Genomic DNA, 25379 nt, shown 5'->3' on the forward strand with positions numbered 1-25379 from the left:
GAGTGATGAGTCTTGGTTGATGGAGATAATTTTTAAATGAAAAACATCCGGGTTTTACATCTAATGGAATGACCCCTTCAATGAAGTCTTTTGGGGAGGACAACCTCTTACTCCAACCAATATTTTGGAAACATTTTCAGTCTTTTGGGTATTTTCTGAGGTGAGAAATCTTTGTTCTTTATCATTATTATTTCTTTTTTCTTTCTTTCTTTTCTTTTCTTTTTTTTTTGAGACAGAGTCTTGCTCTGTTGCCTAGGCTGGAGTGCAGTGGCACAATCTCGGCTCACTGCAAGCTCCGCCTCCCAGGTTCACGCCATTCTCCTGCCTCAGCCTCCCGAGTAGCTAGGACTATAGGCACCCGCCACGACGCCCGGCTAATTTTTTGTATTCTTTATTAGAGACGGGGTTTCACTGTGTTAGCCAGGATGGTCTTGATCTCCTGACCTCGTAATCCGCCCGCCTTGGCCTCCCAAAGTGCTGGGATTACAGGCGTGAGCCACGGCGCCCGGCCTATCATTATTTCAGGGTAGATCTGACGGGTGGAACAAGGATGAGTTGTTCAGAGTCAAGTCTGCAAGGGTGAGCCATCAGAATGGGGGTGAGGTCCCAACACTGCAATGAGCTGGGCAGGGCACTTTACCTGGCCGAACCCCAGGTAGAGGGAGAATATCACCTGCCTCTTGTGTTTCACTGCAATGTGGTGAGGACCGAATGAGAGAAGTCTGCAAATGTACGAAGCGCTCTCATTAACAAGGTGGATGATCAGATTGGGTAATTTCGTTTCACATCAAATGCCAGATGCGGCAAGAGACTGATTTTCATCGTTCTGAAAATTATACCTAAAGAGAGCTGCCTAAATATTTTGAACTCTGACTGCATCATCGAAATAAGTGCCTGGCGTCCGTCCCCAGGTGACTACTTTGAAAGGATGCATTCTTGACATGCAACCCCTTAATTCTCCAGTGGCTCTAATCAGAAGGCTTCTAGGCTCCCGCTCCTCAAAATGGGGTCCCAGGACCAGCAGTCTAGGCCACACCCGGGAGCTTGTTAGCAATGAAGGCTCTCCCACCCCAGACCCCCTGAGCAGATTCTGCATTTTCACAAGTCCCCAGGGGTGCCTGGGCCATTACAGTTTGAGAGCGCCGCATGCAACCCAGCTCCCAGGCCGGTCACTAAGTGGCAAAACTCCATGGCACGTGCCAGCCCGGCCGGATCCTGCCTTACCTTGGGGAAGGCGTCGGGCCACACAGTGGGCGAGCCGTGGTTGAACAGCGCCTGCACCGTGCGCTGTGGTGCAGCCTGGAGCGCGCAGGCTGCGGTCTGCAGCACGCGGGCCAGCGGCGAGGCCCCGCCATAGTCGAGCGCGCCCGCGTCGGCGCCGTGCCGCAGCAGGAGGCGCACCAGGCTGTGGCTCGCGTGGCCGCAGGCCTTGTGCAGTGGGCTGCGCTCGTCCTCGTCGCGCGCGTCTGCCTCCGCCCCGTGTCGCAGCAGCAGCGCGCACAGGCGCAGGCAGCGCCCCTGCTCATCGGGTCTCCGCGCCGCCCCACAGGCCGCGCTTAGGGCCGTCTCCCCGCAGCCGTTCCTCGCGTCCACGTACGCCCCGCGGTCCAGGTAGAGGCGCGCGTGCTCGTCCAGGCCGCGCTGCGCCGCCACGTGCAGCGGCGTGTCCCGGCCCTTGCCGCCCACGCGCCGCACCGAGGCCCCGTGCTCCAGCAGCGCCTGTGCGCACCTGTAGGAGGCCAGGGCCCATCACTTGGGCGCCCCGCAGGACGCCCGCACCCTTCCACCCCCGGCCTGCTGCTCCAAAATATCAAGTGACCCATGAATGAAAAGACATGCTCCGCTCTCCCATACCAAGGCGTCGGGAATTCAAACTAAGCTGGAAAAAAAAAAAAAAAAAAAAAAAAAGGAGAGAGATTATGGCAACACCGGTTCCCGAGTGGTGGAAATAGCCAAGGACATGTCATAAGAATCCACGTGCAGAGTTACAATTTATAAGGAAATTTTAACTGCTTGGAGCTTCCTGGGAAGGTGATGTGGTTCAAATGACAGTGCTCCATGCACTGGTTACCTGGGCTGTTTGTCACACCCGGAGGTTAAGCGTTTGGGAGTCACAGTTCTAGGGAGAGGCCCTTGGGAGTCAGATTCTTTCTCCGCCCCCAACTAGCCCTTCTGGAAACCGCTCAGCTTTGTGAGGGTATGAGGCAAGCCTTGCCTTGCACCACGAAGGGACTTCCCCATCCCTCAGGACACTGACTCGGCTTGGCACCGCCCTGTCCTCTGACAGTCCGGGGAGCGTTAGGTGGGAAACACAACCGTGCCCTGTTGTGAGCCTACCTGTGCTCCTTGAACAGACTGGGTATTGGCTGCATCCGAATTCCCCAGTGGTCTCTAGGAGCTTCTAGACCCCCATGGGAGCCTGTGGTCTCCCCCAGAGATGAATGTCTTTCTTCTGCTGCCTCCAGGAGCATGACTGTCCTCTACCCCAGGCACCAAGGCTTCCTCAGAGCCTCTCCCATCCCCTGGGGGCACGCTAAACAGCTCAGCCTAGGCTCAGATGCCTGGTGAGGAGTGTGCTCCAGCCTGGAAGCGGGAAGACACTCATACAGACCCTCCTCCCTCCGCTGGTCCTTGTCCTTCACGGACACTGAAAAACACAAGTCCACCCCCAACTTCAGCCACCTGCTCCCACAGTCACCTGCCATCGATAAGGCCACTCCAGCCTTGGAAGTCTGCCAACATGCCGACTTCAGACTACAGCCCCGGTCCTCTAGCTCCCCAACGTCTGTTGGTCCTATTCGCCATCTTTGCTCTATAGAGACCTAAGCCCTGGACCTCTTGTTTCTCTCTACCCTTCCTGGCTTGAGTTCCTTTCCTGGGCAGCACTGTGGTCACCTCCTCATCTACAACCTCAGTTCCCTTGAATGGAGGGGACCATGGCCATCCCCTATTCAAATGGCCGAATCTTCAAGCCAGCGTCTATTCTTCACCCCCCTCCTTTTCTCTGCCGGTCTGGCGAGCCCTGTTGGAGGACGCAGCATTCATGGAGCTGGACTTGGTCTCATCTGGGCCTCAGTTAGCTGATACCTTTCAGTGTTAAGGCCACCTCCTCCTGTCTTGCTCTTCACTAGCCACTCCTAGTGTTGACCTTGGTCCTCAAGCTTCCGCCCTCTTTCCGCCTTCCTCTCTCTTAGCTGTCAGCACTGGCTTCATTCAGGGTGCGGCTCCCAGGAACTCCCTCACCTGCCTGCCTTCTGCAAACACATCTGTTTCAACACTGATTAGAATCTGTTTTGACAACTGCTGTTGCCTCCCTCTTCCTCAAGCCTAAAGAAGGCACTCCCTCTCGATCATCTTGACCCAGAGTTAGTCCTCTTTGGCCTCCTTGGGGTCTTGCTCTAGATGACTTGCTCCTTGCCATTTTCATGTCCTTCTATTTCCCTGCCCCATTTCAACTGGTCACTGAGCCGTGCTGGGTCCATCTCATCACCTGAACTGCTTCCCGCCTCCACTCGCACTGTCACAGTCCTTTGTTGAGGCCACATCGTTTCTCTGAATGCTTATGAGTCTCTTTTTTTGCCCCTTGCTGCAATCTAGCAAGCTGCATACTATCTGGAAGGAACCTTTCCAGTGTGAAGCAAGTATGTGCCTGCCGACAACCCCACCACTCCCCCTGCCTGCTGGGCGAAGCCCACACTGCTCTCCTCAAGACCCAGGACACATCATGATCCAGCTCCTGGCGGCCTCACCGGGTTCACCTCCTGAGGCGCCGCCTCTCCATGCTTCAATTCTACCTGACCAGGTATGGTGCTGAGAGCATACGCTGCCGTGCCATGCCCCCATGCCCTCTGCTTGCTTCTTCCAGATTGCCCCGCTGCACGCGATGGCCCACACAGTCCCATCTTTCCTTCCTTTTAGAAACCTTCCTGTGCCACCAGGCAGAGGAAGAGGGGTTACACCTCCGTGTTGTCACGTGCCTTGCACTCTGTGCCCAGGCACCACATTGGTCACCCCATATTTCAGATATTTGTTGGGCCAGGCACGGTGGCTCATGCCTGTAATCCCAGCACTTTGGGAGGCTGAGGTGAGTGGATCACCTGAGGTCAGGAGTTTGAGACCAGCCTGGCTAACATGGTGAAAACCCATCTCTACTAAAAACACAAAATTAGCCGGGCGTAGTGGTAGATGCATGTAATCCCAGTTACTTGGGAGGCTGAGGCAGGAGAATCACTTAAACCCGGGAGGTGGAGGTTGCAATGAGCCAAGATTGTGCCCCTAAACTCCAACCTGGGGACAACAGAGCGAGACTCTGTCTAAAAAAAAAAATGGCACCTGAACTCCTTGGGTGTAGAAATGGAGGCTTTGTTTATCTCTGATTCCCAGTGCCTACCACACTATTAGTATTCCCTAAAAGCATGTTGAATAAACACATTCCATTAATTAACACCTTTCAGCTTTTCTTTGCCACTGCTTTTCCTACTATATTTACCTAACTGGAGCTCTGAACAAGATCATCCATTGAGGGTTTCCCGGCTGCCCTTAAATCCATTTATATTTTTACCTAGAGGCTCTCAATATTTTAAATTCTCCCTTTGGATGGTCTCATTTCTACATCAGCAGTGTCTTGAGAAGTGGTCTGTCTTGAGTGAAAGATCTTTACAAACAAGTACAGTTTGATGTGGAGTCCTTTGGGACCAGGATTGGCTAAGGGAGGATGCAAATTTTACAGTAGAGTGCTTCACTTTGCTTCCTACTTGCTTCTCTGGGAGGAGTTTTGAACAGTGCAGCAGGAGGTTAGAAATCAAGGGTTCCATCTCGTTTTGCCACTGAGCCTGTGAGCACTTGCAAACAATTACAAAACATTTTATTCTTTTTAAAGAAAAAAATTTTTTAAGCAGCTCAGCCTCTCTAAAGAAGTCCACAGGGAAATACGACCAGGCCCCTTTTCCACGTGCACAGCCTGTAGCTGGCTAATGGCCAGGCTTTTCCACATGCACAGCCTAGCTGGCTAATGGCCAGGCTGCTATTTGCAACACAGATACCTTTCAGAGGAATGAGGACACTGGCCCACCCTCTGGAGGGCTGTAGATGCCCTTTTCGTTTTTAATGAAGAGCTTCTAATTGGCTAAACTTTGGCACTTTTTTAGAGTGGGCAATGGTTTAAGTTGCAGAACCACAGGCATGGGGAAGAAACAACACAACAAATTTACTGGGGCCTGTCTCTGCTTGCACACAGTGGCAGTCATTAAAAATGAAGGTGTGAGAGCCTATTTAATGGCATGAAATATATTTGCAGTGGATATGTGAACAGATCAGGTTACAAAATAGCACCACTGTACAATCCCATTTTGAAAAAGCATAAATATATCTATGCGTATATGAAGAATACCAGAAATTGGCCGGGTGCGGTGGCTCACGCCTGTAATCCCAGCACTTTGGGAGGCCAAGGCAGGTGGATCACGAGGTCAGGAGATTGAGACCATCCTCGCTAACACAGTGAAACCCCAGCTTTACTAAAAATATGAAAACTTAGCCGGGAGTTGTGGCAAGCGCCTGCAGTCCCAGCTGCTTGGGAGGCTGAGGCAGGAGAATGGTGTGAACCTGGGAGGCGGAGCTTGCAGTGAGCTGAGATTGCACCACTGCACTCCAGCCTGGGTGACAGAGTGAAACTCCATCTCAAAAAAAAAAAAAAAAAAAAAAAGAATACCAGAAATTTTTCATTTCAGTTTTTAATTGATTTTAATTTTAATTTAATTTTTTTAGAGACAGGATCTTGCTCTCTCATCTCGCCTGGAGTGCAGTGGCATGATCAAGGCTCACTGCAGCCTTGAACTTCTGGGCTTCAACAGTCCTCCTGCCTCAGTCTCCCAAGTAGCTAGGACTATAGCCGAGTGCCCCCATGCTCGGCTAAATTTTTTTTTTGTTTTATTTTTGTATTGACGGGGTCTTGCTATGTTTCTCAGGCTGCTCCGAAACTCCTGAGCTTAAGTAATCTTCCTGCCTTGGCCTCTCAAAGTGTTGACATTATAGGCATGAGCCATTGTGCCCTGCCAAAAAACCTAGAAATTTAGAGGGCAATGTGTGTTTATCGCTGGATAATGGGCATAGTGGGAGCTTCTGTTTCCTTTCTGCCTGCATGTATTTTTCAAGTTTTCCAAAATAAGTCAAGGTGCAGTTTGATACAAGAAACACAGCAGAGGTTATTAATAACAAAACCCTCCCTACCTGCTCCAGGAACAGCTCATGGATTCTAAGAATATCCCTTTGGTTTTCCAGGTTCCCAGAATACGCTTGAAATTTCCGTTGATCTGTTTAGGTATAGGCAGCATTTTGGAACGTATGTATGGCAATGCCCATGAGAAGGTGAGGAGAGGAGAGGGCTGGGCTGGCTGGGAGCTACTCAGTGATAACAGACCTGACCCCGAGACCCAGGCCCATCCTTGAAACACTATCATTTCAATCCCTCCTATCACTGTCACCAGTGGAAGAAGTGGCCCAGTGGGGAAAGCATACTGTTTGTCATTTCATTGCCTTCTCTGTATCAATGTCACCAGTGGAAGAAGAAATAGCTCAGTAGGGAAAGCATCCCTGAAGCTTTGCAGGCCTATGTGTGGGACCCAGCCTTGGCTGAGCCTTTTACTCCAAGGCAAGATTTTGTGAGTGGGTTTCCTGCTCTCCTGATAGGCAAAAATCAGAAAGGCCTGGGGTCAGGGTAGAACAGTCACTGTTGGGATCTAAGGGTAGAATTCCCATCTGAGGATGTCAGAACAACTTTGTCTTTATCTTGCAAGGACTAAGGAGACACCATGTTGTCTCAGCAGCTTCTGATATGAAGCACCTTGGACAAACACATTCATCTCTGGGTCCCTCATCTTTGTCTTCGATAATGACTACAATGACAGGCTGTTACAGGGGCCTAGGATTGACAGCAGAAAGAAAAAGTAACTTAAGCCCAAAGGCAAGAGTTAATAGAGATGAACCCATCGGGACTGTTGAATCAATGTCATTCCAATTCATGTCTACGGGATGGGGGGATGTGGGACTTTGGCCACTCCCTGCACACCCTCCCATCCACCCTCTAGCACCTTCCCAAAGCACTGGCTTTTTCTAGTCCCCTCCCAGGGCACAAGGCCTGAAGGCCTCAAGGCCTCAGCCTGGGCTCTCCCGCTGTTTGCTCCTTCCTTTACCCACCTGTCTCACCCACCTGCTCCTACCTGTCTCACGTGCATGCCAAACCTCCATGCTCCCTGCACGCTCTGCCCAGATGCCTCTTCTCAGCCAGAGCCTGTCCAGGCTTCCATTCTCTCGTCTCCCCTGCCTCCTGATCACCCTCTTTATTTAAAGTCCTGGAAATGCTGCTTCTCTGCCTCCTGGTTCTGAACTGAAAGGTCTTTTGGATTCCCCAGTACTTGGTCTTTTTTTTTTTTTTTTTTAAACAACTATTTATCTTTAGTCCCTGCAACAACTTTGCATTGTAGGTGGAATTTACAGTTGGGGAAACTGAGGCTTAAAAGGTCAGTGACATGCATAAGGCCATGTGCCAGGAAGTGGCAAAGCAGAGGTCTCATTGCTTCATGTGGCTTCCCAACTGTCAGTCACACACCCCTCCACTGCCCCTTCCAACTGGTTTTATTTGTTAAGCACCTTCTCTGAGGCAGGTTCTGTTCTAGGCATTTTCCACAAGTTATCACTGACCTTTTCATTCATTCAGTAAGCAGAGAACATGTGCCATGCTCCTTTCGAGGCAAGGAGAAGTGTTCCTTCTTTTATCACTCCATAAGAATTCCTGGACAGAGCCGGGCGCGGTGGCTCACGTCTGTAATCCCAGCACTTTGGGAGGCTGAGGAGGGCGGATCACGAGGTCAGGAGTTCGAGACCATCCTGGCTAACACGGTGAAACCCCATCTCTACTAAAAAAATACAAAAAAATAGCCAGGCGTGGTGGCGGGCGCCTGTAGTCCCGGCCACTCGGGAGGCTGAGGCAGGAGAATGGCGTGAACCCGGGAGGCAGAGCTTGCAGTGAGCCAAGATCGCGCCACTGTGCTCCCTCCAGCCTGGGCGACAGAGTGAGACTCCGTCTCAAAAAAAAAAAAAAAAAAAAAAAAAGAATTCCTGGACAGATTCACCGACAGGACACTGAAGGTAGGGCAAGGCGACCCATGGACCTCATTCTATGGGGTGGCACAGTAACCAGTTCTCACCCAGTCCTTCCAACTACCTGGCATGGTAGATGACATCCTCCCTCATTTTTGGTGAGGAGTTCGTCTTTGAGGTTTAAGCAGTGGTCTCAAGGGCAGGGCCTGGCAGAGGATGGTGGCCTTGCAGTCAGTGTGTTCTGTTTGGCATATGAACTCCAGCCCCCACCTATCCAGTGGTGAATATAAGGACTCCACAACCACCAAAAGATGATGCTGACTGAGCAATGCAACAACAACAACAACAACAACAACAACTGCTAAAAATAAGGCTGCATTCAAGACTCAAACGTCACCTTTTTTGTGTGTATGTGGGGAAAAGGACATTGCTTCTGAACATTTTGTTGGAAATGTTAAATATCTGATTTGGTTTGCTTGTGTCCCCACCCAAATCTCATCTTGAATTGTGCTCCCATAATTCCCATGTGTTGTGGGAAGGACCCGGTGGGAGCTAATTGAATCATGGGGGCGGTTTCCTTCATACTGTTCTCTTGGTAGTGAATAAGTCTCACAAGATCTGGTGGTTTGATAAGCGGAAACCCCTTTTGCTTGGCTCTCATTCTGTCTCTTGCTGCTGCCATGTGAGATGTGCCTTTCACCTTCTACCTCCCCAGCCACATGAGCAAGTCCAATAAACCTCTTTCTTTTGTAAATTGCCCAATCTCAGGTATGTCTTTATCAGCAGCGTGAAAACGGACTAATACAGCATCTATCTCCGGAAGTCGCCGGAGTCTTTGGGCAATCCTGAGCTCCTTCTCCTGTTCTCCTTACGTGACTGCTGCTGGAATCTCTTCTGATAGACAGAAGGGGGTTGAGCACTACCTAGTGTATTCAGTGGGGGTAATGGGTGTTATGAGCTCATCTTGTTAAATTACTGTTACTGCTGCTTTTCCTTCTCAGAGATGATACAGAGGCAGATGGGCTGGAGACACGTCCCAGGGGAAGTCGGGCTGCAGTTGAAGGCTGGGTCCTAGGGTGGGTGCTGGGCATGTGCCAGCCTGTGGGGGCAAGGTAGAGGGAGAGCCTTGGGAGGAAAACAGAGCCGTGTTTTCTAATGAAGCTGCTGCAGGAAGGTTCCCTCCTGTGGGTCTATGCCCCAGCTGACTCTGATGAAGGACGAGGAAGCCACAGCTCCATGACTTTGATGGAGGAGCAGTTCCACTTTATTTCCCTGGACCTTCTGCTGAAGCTTTCCTTTGGGGATCTTCCATCCACCCACTTTCTGTTCTGCATTTTCTTCTCTCTCCCTCTCTCCTGGGATGCTAAGTTATGAGACTATCAGGCAAAAATGTTTGCAATTGAAATGGCTGATATGAATAGACAAATCCATCAGGGTAGGAGGGCGACTGAGAAAGAAATTGGTTGGCCATTTCTATCATCATGGTTTCCCTTGGAGCAATGGCTGCCAACCATCATATGTTTTTCTGAAGTGTGGGATGATTGCGGTGGATGATGTTATTTTGGCATTCTCTCCCCGTTGTAAATGGAACCTTGGCAAACTGAAAAATGATTTCGTGAACAAGATTTGTAAAGTCAGCTCCACTGTTTCCCTATGATATAGTTTGGATATTTATCAGTGCCGAAATCTCATGTTGAAATGTAATCCCCAATGTTGGGGGTGGGGTGGGGCCTGGTGGGAGGTGGTTGGATCCTGGGGGTGGATCTCTCACGAATGGTTTAGCACCATCCCCTTGGTGCTTTCCTCACGATAATGAGTTCATGGGTGATCTGGCTGTTTAAAAGTGTGTGGCAGCCAGGTGTGGTGGCTCATGCTTGTAATCCCAACACTTTGGGAGGCCAAGATGGGCGGATCACCTGAGGGGAGTTCGAGACCAGCCTGGCCAACATGGTGAAACCCTATCGCTACTAAATATACAAAAATTAGATGGGCGTGGTGGCACACGCTTGTAGTCCCAGCTACTTGGGAAGCTGAGTCAGGAGAATCACTTGAGCCCTGGAGGTAGAGGTTGCAGTGAGCTGAGATGGTGCCACGGCACTCCAGCCTGGGCGACAGAGCGAGACTCTGTCTCCAAAAAAAGGTGTGTGGCACCTCCCATCCCTGCTCCGGCTTTCACTGTGTGGTGTGCCTGCTTGCTGTTTACCTTCTGCCATGAGTAAAAAGCTTCCTGAGGCCTCCCCAGAAGTAGATCCCAGCATTATGCTTCCTGTACAGCCTGCAGAACAGTGAGCCAATTAAACTTTTCTTCTTATAATTTCCCAGGCTCAAGTATTTCTTTATAGCAGTGCAAGAATGGCCTAATACACCTCACATGTCCACTAAGCAGCATCTGACTTTCTGGAAGCTTCTTTGGTGTCCCTTCCTCAGTAAGGCATGCATAACTTTTCTTCCTCTTTCCCTCATCCTCTGGTCCCAATATACTAGATGAAGAGGAAGACACAGTAGCATCGGAGTGAGAGGAAAGAAAAGGAGGAAATGGAGGTCAGAGTGGAAGCGGGTGTGAGAGGGTCCAGCAGAAGAAAACATGGCTGCCAAAGTGTTTTTGAGTCCATTGGCAAGTTTGGCCTGGCCTTAGCTATTGCAGGAGGCGTGGTGAACTCTGCCTTATATAATGTGGATGCTGGGCACAGAGCTGTCGTCTTTGACCGGTTCTGTGGAACTCACTTTCTCATCCCATGGGTACAGAAACCAATTATCTTTGACTGCCATTCTTGACCACGTAATGTGCCAGTCATCACTGGTAGCAAAGATTTACAGAATGTCAACGTCACACTGCGCATCCTCTTCCAGCCCGTCGCTAGCCAGCTTCCTCACATCTTCACCAGCATCAGAGAGGACTGTGATGAGCGTGTGCTGCCATCCATCACGACCGAGATCCTCAAGTCAGTGGTGGCCCGCTTTGATGCTGGAGAACTAATCACCCAGAGAGAGCTGGTCTCCAGGCAGGTGAGCAACGATCTTACAGAGCGAGCAGCCACCTGTGGGCTCATCCTGGATGACATGTCCTTGACACATCTGACCTTTGGGAAGGAGTTCACAGAAGCGGTGAAAGCCAAACAGGTGGCTCAGCAGGGAGCAGAGCGCCAGATTTGTGGTGGAAAAGGCTGAGCAGCAGAAAAAGGCAGCCGTCATCTCTGCTGAGGGTGACTCCAAGGCGGCTGAGCTGATTGCCAACTCACTGGCCACTGCAGGGGACGGCCTGATGGAGCTGCGCAAGCTGGAAGCCGCGGAGGACATCGCGTACCAGCTCTCACGTTCTCGGAGCATCACCTCCCTGCCGGCGGGACAGTCCATGCTCCTCCAGCTGCCCCAGTGAGGGCCCACCCTGCCTGCACCTCCGCGGGTTGACTGGGCCACAGCCCCGATGATTCTTAACACCGCCTTCCTTCTGTCCCCACCCCAGAAATCACTGTGAAATTTCATGGTTGGCTTACAGTGAAGGAAATAAAGGTAAAATCACTTCAGATCTCTTAAAAAAAAAAAAAAAAAAAGAAAGAAAGAAAGAAAGAAAAGGAGGAAATGGAAAAGACAAGACTCTACTAGCTTCTTAGACAGGGATGGGGTGAGGTGGGGGGAGCTTTTTTAGACGGAGTCTCGCTCTGTCCCCCAGGCTGGAGTGCAGTGGCCGGATCTCAGCTCACTGCAAGCTCCGCCTCCCGGGTTTACGCCATTCTCCTGCCTCAGCCTCCCGAGTAGCTGGGACTACAGGCGCCCGCCACCTCGCCCGGCTAGTTTTTTGTATTTTTTTAGTAGAGATGGGGTTTCACCACATTAGCCAGGATGGTCTCGATCTCCTGACCTCATGATCCGCCCGTCTCGGCCTCCCAAAGTGCTGGGATTACAGGCTTGAGCCACTGCGCCCGGCCAGGGGGAGCTTTAAACTGGACGAGAGAAACGTTGTATGCATGCAGATATATATATGTATTTTAATACAGTATCTTCTGTGAGGTACACACACAGAAATGCACAGGTCTTAAGAGCACAATTGAAGAAATTTCAACAAAGGACTATACCTGTGTAACCAATACCTCCATGAAGCTGTAGAATATTTCCATTTTTCCAGGAATTTCTCTTGTACATAATCCCCATAGGCAACCACTGTGCTGGTTTTTCTCACAGTGGGTTAGTTTTGCATTTTCTAAAATTTTCCACTGTTTTGTATCTGGCTTCTTGTGCTCAGCATCATGCTGTTCACATTCATCCATATTGTTGCATGCATGGAGTAATTCATTCTTTTTTAAAATTGCTGAGTCGTATTCAATTGTATGGATATACCATAATTTTAAGCCATTTTCTCATTGATATTGATGGACATTTGCATGTTTCTATTTTTTGACTATTATGAATAAAGCTTTTATGAATGTTTTTGTATAAGTCTTCCTGGGGACATATGTTCTCATTTTTCTTAGGTAAACACCTAAAAATGGAATTGCTGGTAGGTATGTATTTAGCTTTGTAAGAAACTGCCAGTTTTCCAAAGAGATATCATTTTACCCACCCAAAACTGTGTATGAAAGTTCTAGTTGCTCCCTAATCTTGTCAACATTTGGTGTTGTAGGTTTTTTTTGTTTTTTTGTTTTTTTTTTTTTTGCCATTCTAATGCATGTGAAATGGTGACTATTTCTTTGTGGTTTCATTTGCATGTCCTTGATGATTAATGATGTTGAGCACCTCTTTATTTGCTTATTGGCTATTTGTATGTTGTTCAGAAAGTGTCTGATCAACGCTTTTGCCCAGAGTGTAAAGTTTTGATTTGGCCTGGACTGGCTTTTGGGTATTAAAATGGGACTTGCCAAGTGACCAGAAAGCTGAAGAATGTGCCTGGGATGCCACTGAGGGGCAGGGAAGGGGACACACTTGTAACAGAGGATGTTTGAAGGGAGGTGGCCAGAGATAAGTGGAACTACTTCCTGATTACAGGCAGTTTTTGGGGAAAAAAACTTCAGTTAACAAAGGAGAGGCAATCTTTTAGCATCGTTCTCACAACCTTTGGCTTTGGGTCCTGGCTCTGCTGGTTTCTGTTCCTTGCCACCTTACTGGCATAACACGGACTCTCTCTGAGCCTCGATTTTCTAGTCTGTACCATGCCTTGCAGGCCTGAGAGGTTCAGAGGAAATAAGACATTTGCAAATGCTCAGGAATGTGTGACATTCTGCAAATATTAAATCATCTATTGGGGGCTGCCTGTCTCTGACATCTCATTCTTCAGTATTCCTCAAGATGCCTTAAAGTTCTATTGAACAAGACCATGTTCTCCTCTCTACTTGAATAACCAATAGTCACTCACCTGGGATGTGGAAAGAATGTATTGTTTTCTGGATTATGTGTCAATGCCTGTGAACCTGGCATCTCAGGCAGGTGAACTTCCTGTTCTTAGGTGGAGATTACTGGGTTCCCCAACCCATAAGATAATTAGCTGCTTTTATAGATCCAACTCCAGCTGATGAATCATTTTTTTTATTTGTTTGTTTTTTTTAAGACAGAGTCTCACTCTGTCACTCAGGTTGGAGTGCAGTGACGTGATCATGACTCACTGTAGCCTCGACCTCCTGGGCTCAAGTGATCCTCCAGACTCAGCCTCCCAAGTAGCTGAGACTACAGTTGTGTGCCACCATGCCTTGCTAATTTTTCTCACTATGTTCCCCAGGCTGGTCTCACAAACTCCTGGGCTCAAGTGATCCTCTAGTCTTGTCCTCCTAAAATGATGGGATTACAGGCATAAGCCACTGTGCCCACATGAATTATTTTTCGTCTAGTTGAATTAACACACCTGAGACAAAAAAGTAAACTTGCATGCTTTTCATTAATAAGTTCCATGAGGAAAGCAAGTCATCCTCACTTTTGTTTAAATCAAGACAGCTATAGACAAGAAAAAGAACAGGGCATCAACACATTATTTTCTTATTTTAATTATCTCGAATAAAAAAAGATCAAGGAGAGGAATCTGATAATAAATAGGGCGAGGCTAGCATGCAGGCTACTGATGTGAACACAGTAACTTTACTGGAACTTTTCTTTTTGGGAAAATCTCTTCAAAAGGCTCCTAGATTAAAGCTCTGATATCCCTTTCAGTGTGTTGAATTCTGAATTCTGAAGCTTGCTGGTTGGAAGGAAGCACAGGTAATTTTTTTTTTTTTAATCCCAGGAACTCAGAGACTCAAAGGTTTTAAAGTCCTGTGCCCATGGCGAATTGCCAACTAAAAGGGGATGGAGCAGAACAGGGTCCCTAGGTGTGGAGACCATTGTCATCAAGAGTCAGAAAATGGAATGGCTCTGTATGTAGGTCAGCGACCCCCTCTCTACTGTGAGGTAAAAAAATTAAGGATGACCTAAAATCTACTGTGTTTAAAAAGATTGCAGAGAAAGTAGCTCTTTCTTGTCAAAGTGATAATGTTTATACTACCCGAAGCCAGACCTCCTCAGAGTATGACTTTAGGGGGACTCTTTAGAGCTGAAAAGCCATGGTCAAAACCTCAGGCCCTTTCGACATCTATTAACTTTTTATCCTTCAAGGTAGTTGGCTGTGTTATTGTAGAGGTGTTCAATGGGACCTGCCAGCATATTCCATTATCATCATTGATATTGAAGGGATTCTAAGTCAGCTATTACAGAGTTCTGCCTGAAATGCTGGTTTATTCATCACTTATCTTAAACCTTCCCCCAATAGTCCGGATTTAAATAAGTCAAGAGTGTCAAATTAAACAGCCAAAGGGAAAGATTCCCATAGAGCGACAGAGAAGAAAAAATGAAACAAGAAAGAAGAAAGAGGAGGAAGAAGAGGAAGACAGAAGAGAGATTTTTTAAGTCCCCACTCTAATAAAAAGACATTTTAAAAGTCCTTATTAAACAGTGGCCTGGGCCCGTATGATTTTTGTAAAACCAACGGAAGCCAGGATATTAGATTCTGTTGTGCAGCGTGTAAGCTGGGTAGCTCTGGTGGTCTGCAGATGGCCTCAGCCCCTTATGGTGTCCAAATGTAAGCTTGTTGGCTTCTCTTCAGGAGTACTGTAAGGGTTCACAGCATTGGTGTTTATTTTGTGCTATGATTGGGTGCTGCCTTCTCATTTCTTAGTAAGAAGCAATACTTTTCTGATCCTTTAAAGTGGGAGAGGAGTTGGGGCCCAAGGTGTAAAGCAGACTTGATTTTTAAAAACCTTTTTATTTTAAAATTATTTTAGATTTTCAGAGGAGTAGGAAAGATAGCATAGAGAGTTTCTGAATATCCTTCACCAGCTTCCCCTAAAGTTAATATCCAATATTATTATGGTATATTTGTCAAAACAAAGAAATGAACAATGGTACAATACTATTAACCAAACTGTTGACTTTATTTGGATTTTACCATATTTCCCACTAATGTTCATGTTCGATTTTAGGATCCAATGCAGGATACCATGTTGCATTTAAAGAACTTAATTTTGAACAAGAGAATAATAAATATAACCATGCATTTTGGCAAGGCAGGGAGGGAGGAATGGTGAATACCCTGACTTGGAATATCATCAAATGGGTTATATTTTCCATAGGAACATGTTATAATGAGGAGTTATATTCTTGACTAAAGACATTATAGCAAGTAAGTAATAAATGACCAACAACTATGGAGATAAAGGAAAGAAACATCAAGCCCCCAAATGAATTTGAAATAGTAAAATATAGTTTCAATTCCCATAAAAGAAATACAGTGATTAGACATGAGGCCCCAGCAATTGCAGTCAGCACCTGTGTAATTCTATTTGGTTGGTGCCCTTCTAAGCAAATTAGCTACAGTAATTCATTCAATTCTCATAACCGTCCTGTGTAGTAGGCTCAATTATCATCCCTATTTTACAAGTGAGAACACAGAGACCCAGAAAAATTAAATAACGTGTCCAATGTTGCACAGCTAGTAAGTGTTGGAATTAGAATTCAACCTGGGCCTCGAATGTGTTAAATATGTAAGTGTAGATATAAAATTGTATCGTATGAAAATGTGATCAAACTTGAATGCATTCAATGCACGATTGAATAATTTTGCCTCTTTTCTTAGTATATAGAAAGACTTTTGCAATTGATTTGGTTGGCTTCCGTCCTTTAATAAAGCTGATGCTTCTTTCTGTCTTAGAAACTTTCTGGTAGAAATCCACCAGCATCCCATTCTCAACGTCCGTGCATACAATATATTTGACGTATTTCTGGTCCAATGTTTGGCACATTGCCGTATCATTACCTTCCTCTCCCCTGAAACTGCAAGCACTTTGAGGGCAGGGACTATGTCTAATGCAGCCCAGCTTCAGCCCCTCACAGGGTTCAATAACTGGTGATTGAATGCTTGCAGGAATGGAGTCAATATTGGTTGACCTTGGAGCTGTGTGTTTCAAAATAAATGGAATTTCTATAATTTTTTCACAAGGTGACACTTTTTCACATCCCAGCAAATCATCTATCAGATGAGTCAAGAAAAAAATTGCAAGTGAATGCGAGGTAGAAATTAATCCATGTTTAATTAATAATTGGAAAGAAAACCTGCTGGTGGAAAGTGGAGAATGCCTGCAGCTAAGGACAGAAATGTGTCACAAGGTTGGAACTTACTCCCCAGTATGATTGGCAACATTGGATTTCTCGACCTCCCAAAGGCCTTCTGGGCTCCCAGGCTGAGGGTTCTATGAAGAGGATCCAGGCAGAGCCTAGTGAGCTCTCTGAGTAGAGGAGATGGCACTGGAAGTCTAGGGATCCCAGGGCAGCTGGAGTTTGTAGGGTAGGGTGCTGGAGAGGAGAAAGCTTCACACAGAAAGAGCTTCACACAGAAAGAACTTTGCAGAGGGCCCCCTTGAGTATTCAGCTCAATACTAACTAGTGTGTGGGCATGAGGAAACTACCTAAGCTGTGGAAAAAACCACCTGAAAGGAAGGATTAGAACCGACTGAAATGTGTCAAATATATTGTGTACATAGAGGTTGAGAGTGTGGGCTGGTGGATTTCTACCAGAAAGTTTCCAGGACAGAAGTGGTGCAGTGCTCATCACGTGCACAGGTTCAGGAATAGTGGCTGTTCTCAGCAACCAAAGTGTGAAACCTTACAAATAATTAGGTATGGAGAGAGTACCAAAATGAGTTGTCTCAGTAGTAGAAAAAAAAAATTAACCTTAGACTAACCACCAATTGAATTCTGACTAATAAAGCTTAAAAGCAAGACCCCAAAGGATCAAACTATTTCCAAGTAACTTTACATTCCAGAACAGAGATCAAGAATATTGACAAGAATACAAAAATATCAAACACCCAGTGAAATATAGAGAAAAAAAAACACAAAAAATCAAAAGTGACCCAGAGGCTGGGAGCGGTGGCTTATGCCTGTAATCCCAGCACTTTGGGTGGCTGAGGCAGGAGAATCATTTGAAGCCAGGAGTTTGAGACCAGCCTGGGCAGCAAAACAAGACCCCAATTCTACAATAAATAAATAAGTGACACAGAAATGACACAGGTGACAGAATTAGTAGGCAGGGCCATTAAAACAGTAGTTATAACTATATTCCACTTGTTTGAGAAGCTAGAGGAAAGACTGACCATGTTAAGTAAAATACAGAAATGTAAGTCCTAAAATTGGAATTCTGAAGTTGAAACGACAATGTTGGAGATAAAAATGTACTGGATAAGGTTCATGGCAGATCAGGTATTTCAGAAGAGATCAATCAATCAATCAGAGAGAGAGAGAGAGAGAGGCTGAGCAAAATGAACAGAGCATCAGTGAACTGTGGAACAATTTTAAGTGGCATAGTATATGTGTAATTGAAGTCCCTGAAGGAGAGTACTGGTTGTATAGAAAAAAATGTGAAGAAATAATTGCCAAAATATTTCCAAATTGGATGAAAAGCATATAAACCCACAGATCTAAGATACTCAGTGAATCCCAAGCATAAGAAACATAAAGAAAACTGGCCTGGCATAGTGGCTTACACCTCTAAGCCCAGCACTTTGAGAGGCCAAGGTAGGCAGATCATCTGAGGTCAGGGGTTCAAGACTAACCTGGTCAACATGGGGAAACCCTGGCTCTACTAAAAATACAAAAATCAGCTGGTGTGGCATGCATCTGTAATCCCAGCTATTTGGGAGGCTGAGGCAGGAGAATCATGTGCATCCGGGAAGCAGAGGTTGCAGTGAGCTAAGATCATGCCACTGCACTCCAATCTAGGCAACAGAGTGAGACATCATCTAATAATAATAAAAAAGAAACATAAAGAAAACTACATCAAAGCACCTTATAACCAAATTGCTTAAAACCAGGGATTACAGAAAATCTTAAAGCCAGATAAAAGGATATTTATTAGATATGAAAGAACAAAGACAAAAAGGGGATAGCAAATTTCTCATTTTAAAAAATCCAAGTTAGAAGACAGTACAGTTGTGGGTCTAAAGTGCAGAAAAAAGAAGAAAATAAAATACTGAACTGTCAACTTATAATGCTGTATCCAGCAAAAATGCCTTTCAATTACTCAGGTGAAACGAAGACTTTTTCAAACATACAAATGCTGAAAGGACCCATTACCAGTAGACATACAGTGCAAGAAATGTTAAAGAAAGCCCTTTAAGCAGAAGGAAAATGATACTAGATGGAATTTTGGAGCTACACAAATAGATGAAGGGAACTGGAAGTGATAACTATATGAGTAAACACAAACACTTGTTTCTTATTACTTCAATGTATTTAAAAGAAAATTCTCTGTTTAAACAAAAATAATAACAATGTATTGCAGGACTTATATGTAGAAGTAAAATGTATATTACCAATAATAGCACAAAGGCCAGGAGGAGAGAAATGGAAGTATACTGCCATATAGTTTTTATACTACACATGAAGTAGAATAGTATTACCTGAGGGTAGAATGTGATAAAGTAAAGATGTATACTATAAACCCTAAAGAAATCACTTAACACAACAAAAAGTTATGTCTAGTAAGCCAAAAAAGGAAGTAAAATGAAATCATTAAAAATGTTCAGAATAGAAGAAGTTAGAAAAGAAGATAAAGAGACAAATAATAGATGAACCAAATAGAAAAGAAATAGACATTTGCTTTGAACCTAACCGTATCAAAATTACATTAAATATGAATGATCTACACCCAATTAAAAAACAGAAACTGTCAGATTGGATTAAAAAAAGCAAGACTCAATTATAATCTGCCTACAAGAAACCCACTTAAAAAATAAAGACACAGATAAGTTAAAAAATGAAAGGATGGTGTGGTAGGCAGTCTCTAGCATGGTTTCCCATTGAAGTCTATCTTCTGGTATCCATGCTCTTCTCTCCTCTCCTTGAGTGTGCGCAGAACCTTTGATTTGCTGCTAACCAACAGACTATTGCAAAGGTGACAGGAGATTGTTTCTGTGAATAAATTACAGAAGATTATAACTTCCATCTTGCAAGCAGATCGTCTCTATTGTCTCCTCAGTTTGCATACTTTGATGAAGCAAGTTTCATGTCAGAGAGATCCACATGGCAAATGCTGTGGTTGAAATGTTTGTGTCCCTCCAAAATTCATGTTGAAACTTAATTCCCAATGTAATAGTATCAAGAGGTGGGTCATTAGGCAGTGATTAGGCCCTCATAGATGGGATTAGTGCCCTTATAAAAGGCCTTGAGGGATTGAATTTCCCTCTTCCATTTTTTCTGCTCCTCTGCCATGTGACAATGCAGCAACACAATGCCATCTTGGAAGCAGAGAACAGGCCCTCACCAGACAGTGAATCTGCTGGCACCTTGATCTGGACTTCTCAGCCTCTAGGACTGTGAGAAATACATTTTTATTATCATCACCCCTGGCTAAGTGTTCTCGTTACGTTGCTCAGGCTGGTCTCAAACTCCCAGCCTCATGCAGTCCTCCAACCTTGGCCTCCCAAAGTGCTGGGATTACAGGTGTGATCCACTGCACCTGACCTAGACCAAAGAATATTACTAAAGATAAATAATTTCATGATGATAAAAAGGTCAATTCTTCAAAAGGACAGAATAATGCTAAGCATTTATGTACCTAATAATAGAGCTTCAAATTACTTGAAACAAAAACCAATAGAACTGCAAAGAGAAACAGATAAATCTACAATTATACTTAGAGAGTTTGACACTCTTCTTTTAATAACTTGTAAAACAAGTCCAGTGAAAATCAGCAAGTATATAGAAATCTTAAACAACACTGTTAGGCAACTTGATTTAATTGACATTTATCACTCCATTGAACACTCCATTGAACACTGAACATGAGAACACCCCATTGAACTACTGCAGCGTATACATTCTTTTCTAGTATACATGAAACATTTGCCAAGGAATAGCATATCTTGGATCATAAAACAATTCTCAATAAATTTAAAAAGGAGTAAAGTCATACAAAATAAATTCTCTAGCCACAATGGAATTAAATTAGAAATCATATCTGGAAAATCCCCACATATTTGGAAACACAATAACATACTTCTATATAATCCATGATTCAAAAAAAAAAAAAAAAAAAGGAAAATTAGAAAGTATTTAAAACTGATTGAAGGCAAAAACACTCATATTAAAATTTGTGGGATTCAGCTAAAATAGTATGTAGTGAGACATGTATAGCACTAAAAGCCTACATTAAGAAACATGAAAGTTCCTGACTCAATGACATTAGCTTCCACCTTAAGAAACTAGAAAAGAAGAGCCAATGAAACCCAAATGTGAGCAAGAAAGAATAATAGAGAGTGTAGTGGAAATCAATGAAATAGAGAAAAACAATGAAACCAAAAGCAAGACTTACTAGGGGGAAAAGAAGACAAATTCTAGTATCATGAATGAGAGAGGTGATATCACTATAGAATCTACAGCGCTTAAAAGGATAATAAGGAACAACTTTATGGCAGTAAGTTCAACAACTTAGCTGAAAGAGGTCAATCTCTTAGAAAATACAACTATTAAAGCACTAAAATGCTCACTCAAAAAAAAAAAAAAAAAAAAAAGAGAGAGAAAGAATCTGAGTAGCCCTATAGCTAGTAAAGAAATTAAATTCATAGTTAAAAACCTTATCACAAAAAGACTCATGTCCAGATAGCTTTACTGATGAATTCTACCAAACATTTAAGGAAGAAATAATAATTTTACACAAGGTCTTCCAGAAAATAGAAGAGGAGAGACTACTTCTCAAATTATTTTTGAGGCCAGCGTTACTCTGATACCAAAACCAGACAAAGATATTACAAGAAAATAAAACTACAGACCAATATCTTTCATGAACATAGATGTGGATATTAAATATTTTTTTCCAGTAAATCAAGCCCAATAATATATAAAAAAGGATAACTCCTCATGATCAAGTGTGGTTTATCCCAGGAATGCAAGGTTAGTTTAACATTTGAAAATTAATCAATATAAAGTATTATATTAACAGACAAAACTTACACCATATGATTATCTCCATATGTGTAGAAAAAGCACTTGAGAAAATTAAATATTAATTTGTAATACAAACTGTCAGCAAACTAGAAACAGAAGAGAGCTCTCTATCTCTGAAAAAAGGAATCTGCAAAATTTTACAGCTAATATCACACTTAGTGGTGAATTAATGCTTTCCTTAGGATCAGGAACAAGAAAAATTGTCTGCTGTCACCACTTTTATTCAGCAGTGCACTGAAGGTTCTAGTCAGTGCAATAAAACAAGGAAAAGTAATAAAAGGCATCTAGATTGTAGAAGAAGTAAAATCGTATTTATTTATAGATGACATGATTGCTTACAAGAAATCCTGTGGAATTCTACTAGAACAGTGAGTTTAGAAGGGTTATAGGATACAAAGTCAATATGCAAAAATAAATTATTATAAGTTTTATATAGTAGCTACACACAATCAGAAATGGAAATTTAAATATACAGTTGACAACAGCATCAAAAATGAAATAATTAGGGATAAATCTTACAAAATATATGCAAACCCTGTACCTTAAAAAACTATCAAACACAGCTGAGAAAAATTAAGGAATAAATAAATGGAGGAGTATATTGTGTGCATGATTTGAAAGCCTTAATATTTTTATTTTTATTTTTCTCCAAATTGATTTATAGATTGGACAACATAACCCAGCAGGCTATGTTGTAGAAATGGATGAATTGAATCTAAAATTCATCTGGAAATGCAAAGGAGTTAGAATAGCCAAAACAACTTTGAGAAAGAAGAACAATGGTTGAAAACTTATACTACCGGACTTCAAAATGTATTATAAAGTTACAGTATTCAAGACAGTATGGTATTGGTGTTAAAATAGGCAAATAGAGCAATGAAACAGAATTAAGATGAAGGGGGATGGCTCTGCCGTGGCACCCTGGTGACCCTGCACATATCCACATAGGCCACAAAGCAAACCAGTACTGAATCTACGTCTCGGCAGAACACCTGGATACTCCTGGGTTGGAAGCTTGTAAGGAGTTGCTATAAGGCCCTTGCCCCCTCGCCTGGCTATGTCCCCTAGGAGGCTGCTATAAGACGGTTTCTCAATGCCTTCTGGATCCTGAGGAGGCAGGGAGCTTCCTGCTTCAGCCCCTTCAGAATAGAGATACAGGCTATGAACCTCTCAGTTCAGATCTAGGCATGGCTGCTCAGAAATGGGGTATTCTTCAACTTGCGTTGACGTTATCCAGCCCCTTTTGTCTAGGTGTTATCCTTTTTGGTGTGTGGGATAAAGACCGTGAGGAGCCAACACCACTGGCTACTCTTCCTTTCACTGTTTATGTAATAAAGTGGCTCCTCACGTCTTCACCAGGTGAACCAGTCAGACCTTGCCCTGTTTTGCACATGCGTGACAAGACAGCTCAGAAATAAACTCATGCATATATAGTCCATTCATTTTTGACAAAGGTGCAAAGACCGTTTGGTGGAGAAAGGAAGGGTTTAGATGCACAAATACTTATTTTCGACTAACAGTGCTGGAACTGTCAGATATCCACATGCAAAAATAAATAAATAAATCAAAAGCTTCAATCCATACTTCACATCATATTCAGAAATGAACTCAAAATGGATCACAGACTTAAATGCAAAATGTAAAGTTATGAAATTTCTAGAAGAAAATATAAGAGAAAATCTGTATGACCTTGGGTTAGGCAAATAGTTTTTTTAGATACCATAACCCAACATAATCCTTAAAAGAGAAAAAAATGGATAAACTGGACTCCATAAAAATTAAGAACTTCTGTTCTTCAAGACACGTTGCTAAGAGAATAAAATCTAAGCCAGAGACTGGCAGGTAATACCTATCAATCACATATCTCACAAGAGATTCATATATAGACTATCCCAAGAAACCTCAAAATGAAATAAGAAAACAAACAACCCAATTTAAAAAATGGGCAAAAGATTTGAACAGACACTTTACCAAAGAAGATACAGTCATGTACCTTATAACAATGGTTTTAGTCAACAACAGACCACATATACAATAGTGGTCCCATAAGATTATACTGTACCTTTTCTATGTTTAGATACACAAATACTTCCTATTGTGTTACAATTCCCTACAGTATTCAGTACAGTAGCATGCTGTCCAGTTTTGCAGCCTGGGAGCTAGAGGCTAAACCATATAGCCAAGGGGGGCAGTGGGCTATGCCATCCTGGTTTGTGTAAATATACTCTATGATGTTTACACAAAGATGAAACAACACATTTCTGAGAATGTATCCCCGTTGTCAAGCCACAGATAACTGTATGTGGATGGCAAGTAAGTTCATGAAACAATGCTCAACATCACTAGTTACCAGGGAAATGAAAATCAAAACTATAACAAGATATGTCTACACACCTGATAGAATGTGTACAGTTAAGGCCTGATCATACCATGTATTGGTGAGACCATGAAGCAACTGGAACATGCAGACATTGCTGGTGGGGATGCAAAATGGTACAACTTTTCAAACTAGTTGGGCCATTTCTTAGTTATTATTGTTATTATTTTTTGAGACAGGGTCTCAACTCACCCAGGCTAGAGTGCAGTGGCATGAACAGGGCTTACTCCTGTGCTCAAGCGATCCTCCCACCTCAGTCCCCTGAGTAGCTGGGATTACAGGCGCATGCCAATATGCCTGACTAATTTTTGTATTTTTTATAGAGATGGGGTTTTGCCGTGTTGCCCAGGCTGGTCTTGAACTCCTGGACTCAAGTGATCTGCCTGTCTCAGCCTCCCAAAGTGTGGGAATTACTGGCGTGAGCCACTGCACCTAGCCTAACAGTTATGTTCTTAATCATATCATGTGACCTAGCCATTTCAATCCTAGGTATTTATTCAAAAGACATAAAAGCATATGCCCATTCAAAGGCTGGCACACAAATGTGCATGATAACTTTGTAAAAGACCCAGACTGGAAACAATCAAATGTTTCCCAACATATGAATGGATGAGCATACTGTGGTTCATCCATACCACGGACCACTACCCAGGAATAAAAGGAATGAACTATGGATACACACAGCAACATAGATGAATCTCAAAGTAATTATGTCGAGCGAGAGAAGCAAGATAAAAGACTGCAGATTCCATTTATACAAAATTCTAGAAAATTCAGACTAAGCCAAGTAATAAAAAGCAGACGCTAGGGATGGAGAATGAGGAAGGGGCCAGTGGGAGGGAGAACCGTGGGCACCGTGAGGCCACAGGGACAATGATAAATATCTGCCCTCCACGGACTGTGGGGTGTTGCACGAGTGTATAATCTGCGGAATTTATCGAATCGTACGCCTTAAACACGTGCGGCTTGCTGAATGTCAATCACACTTCGGTAAAGCTGCTTTTCGGTAAAGCTGCTTTTAAAGAGCATTGCTAGAACCTTGTTTCCTTCCTCATTCACAAGACTGGCGGGGGTCGACGTGGCCCTCTGAGTCCCCCCTCTGAACTCAGGTGACCTTTCTTAGGTGGGTCCCCTGGCTGGGTCCCTGAGTGCCCAGTAGCCCCGCCTGCCTGCATTGCTGCCCCTGCTGGGCAGGACATCCAGCAGCTTTGACAGTCGGTGGAGAAGCAGCAAGGGCGATGCGGTTTCTGAGAGCCGCACGGGTTCCCAGCGCTAAACGTGGGCGACTTTCCTTTATCTTCCCCTAGAGACAGAAGGCCACGCAATGACAACTCCAAGGGCAGGGGCTGGAGCATTCTGACTAACAGAAATGTCAAGATGACACAATGCAAGCCGAGAAACCCCACCACGAGTCCTGTACAAAGACACGTGGCCCCGCTTCTTCTCCGAGCCC

The 25379-nt window shown here is 44.4% G+C and overlaps 1 protein-coding gene and 1 pseudogene across 1 annotated transcript in view; one reads left to right on the plus strand and one right to left on the minus strand.

The window, feature by feature from the left end:
- ASB18 (ankyrin repeat and SOCS box containing 18) overlaps positions 1–25379 on the minus strand; it is a 71907-nt gene that overhangs the window by 19225 nt on the left and 27303 nt on the right. Inside the window, exon 4 of the mRNA XM_007966754.3 lies at positions 1225–1729. Within this exon, the coding sequence (XP_007964945.3) occupies positions 1225–1729 (505 nt within the window). The remainder of the gene's footprint in view (positions 1–1224; positions 1730–25379) is intronic.
- LOC103218142 (prohibitin 1 pseudogene) lies at positions 10579–12521 on the plus strand (annotated as a pseudogene).

Source organism: Chlorocebus sabaeus, chromosome 10 (assembly GCF_047675955.1).
Source record: "Chlorocebus sabaeus isolate Y175 chromosome 10, mChlSab1.0.hap1, whole genome shotgun sequence".
Taxonomy (NCBI): domain Eukaryota; kingdom Metazoa; phylum Chordata; class Mammalia; order Primates; family Cercopithecidae; genus Chlorocebus; species Chlorocebus sabaeus.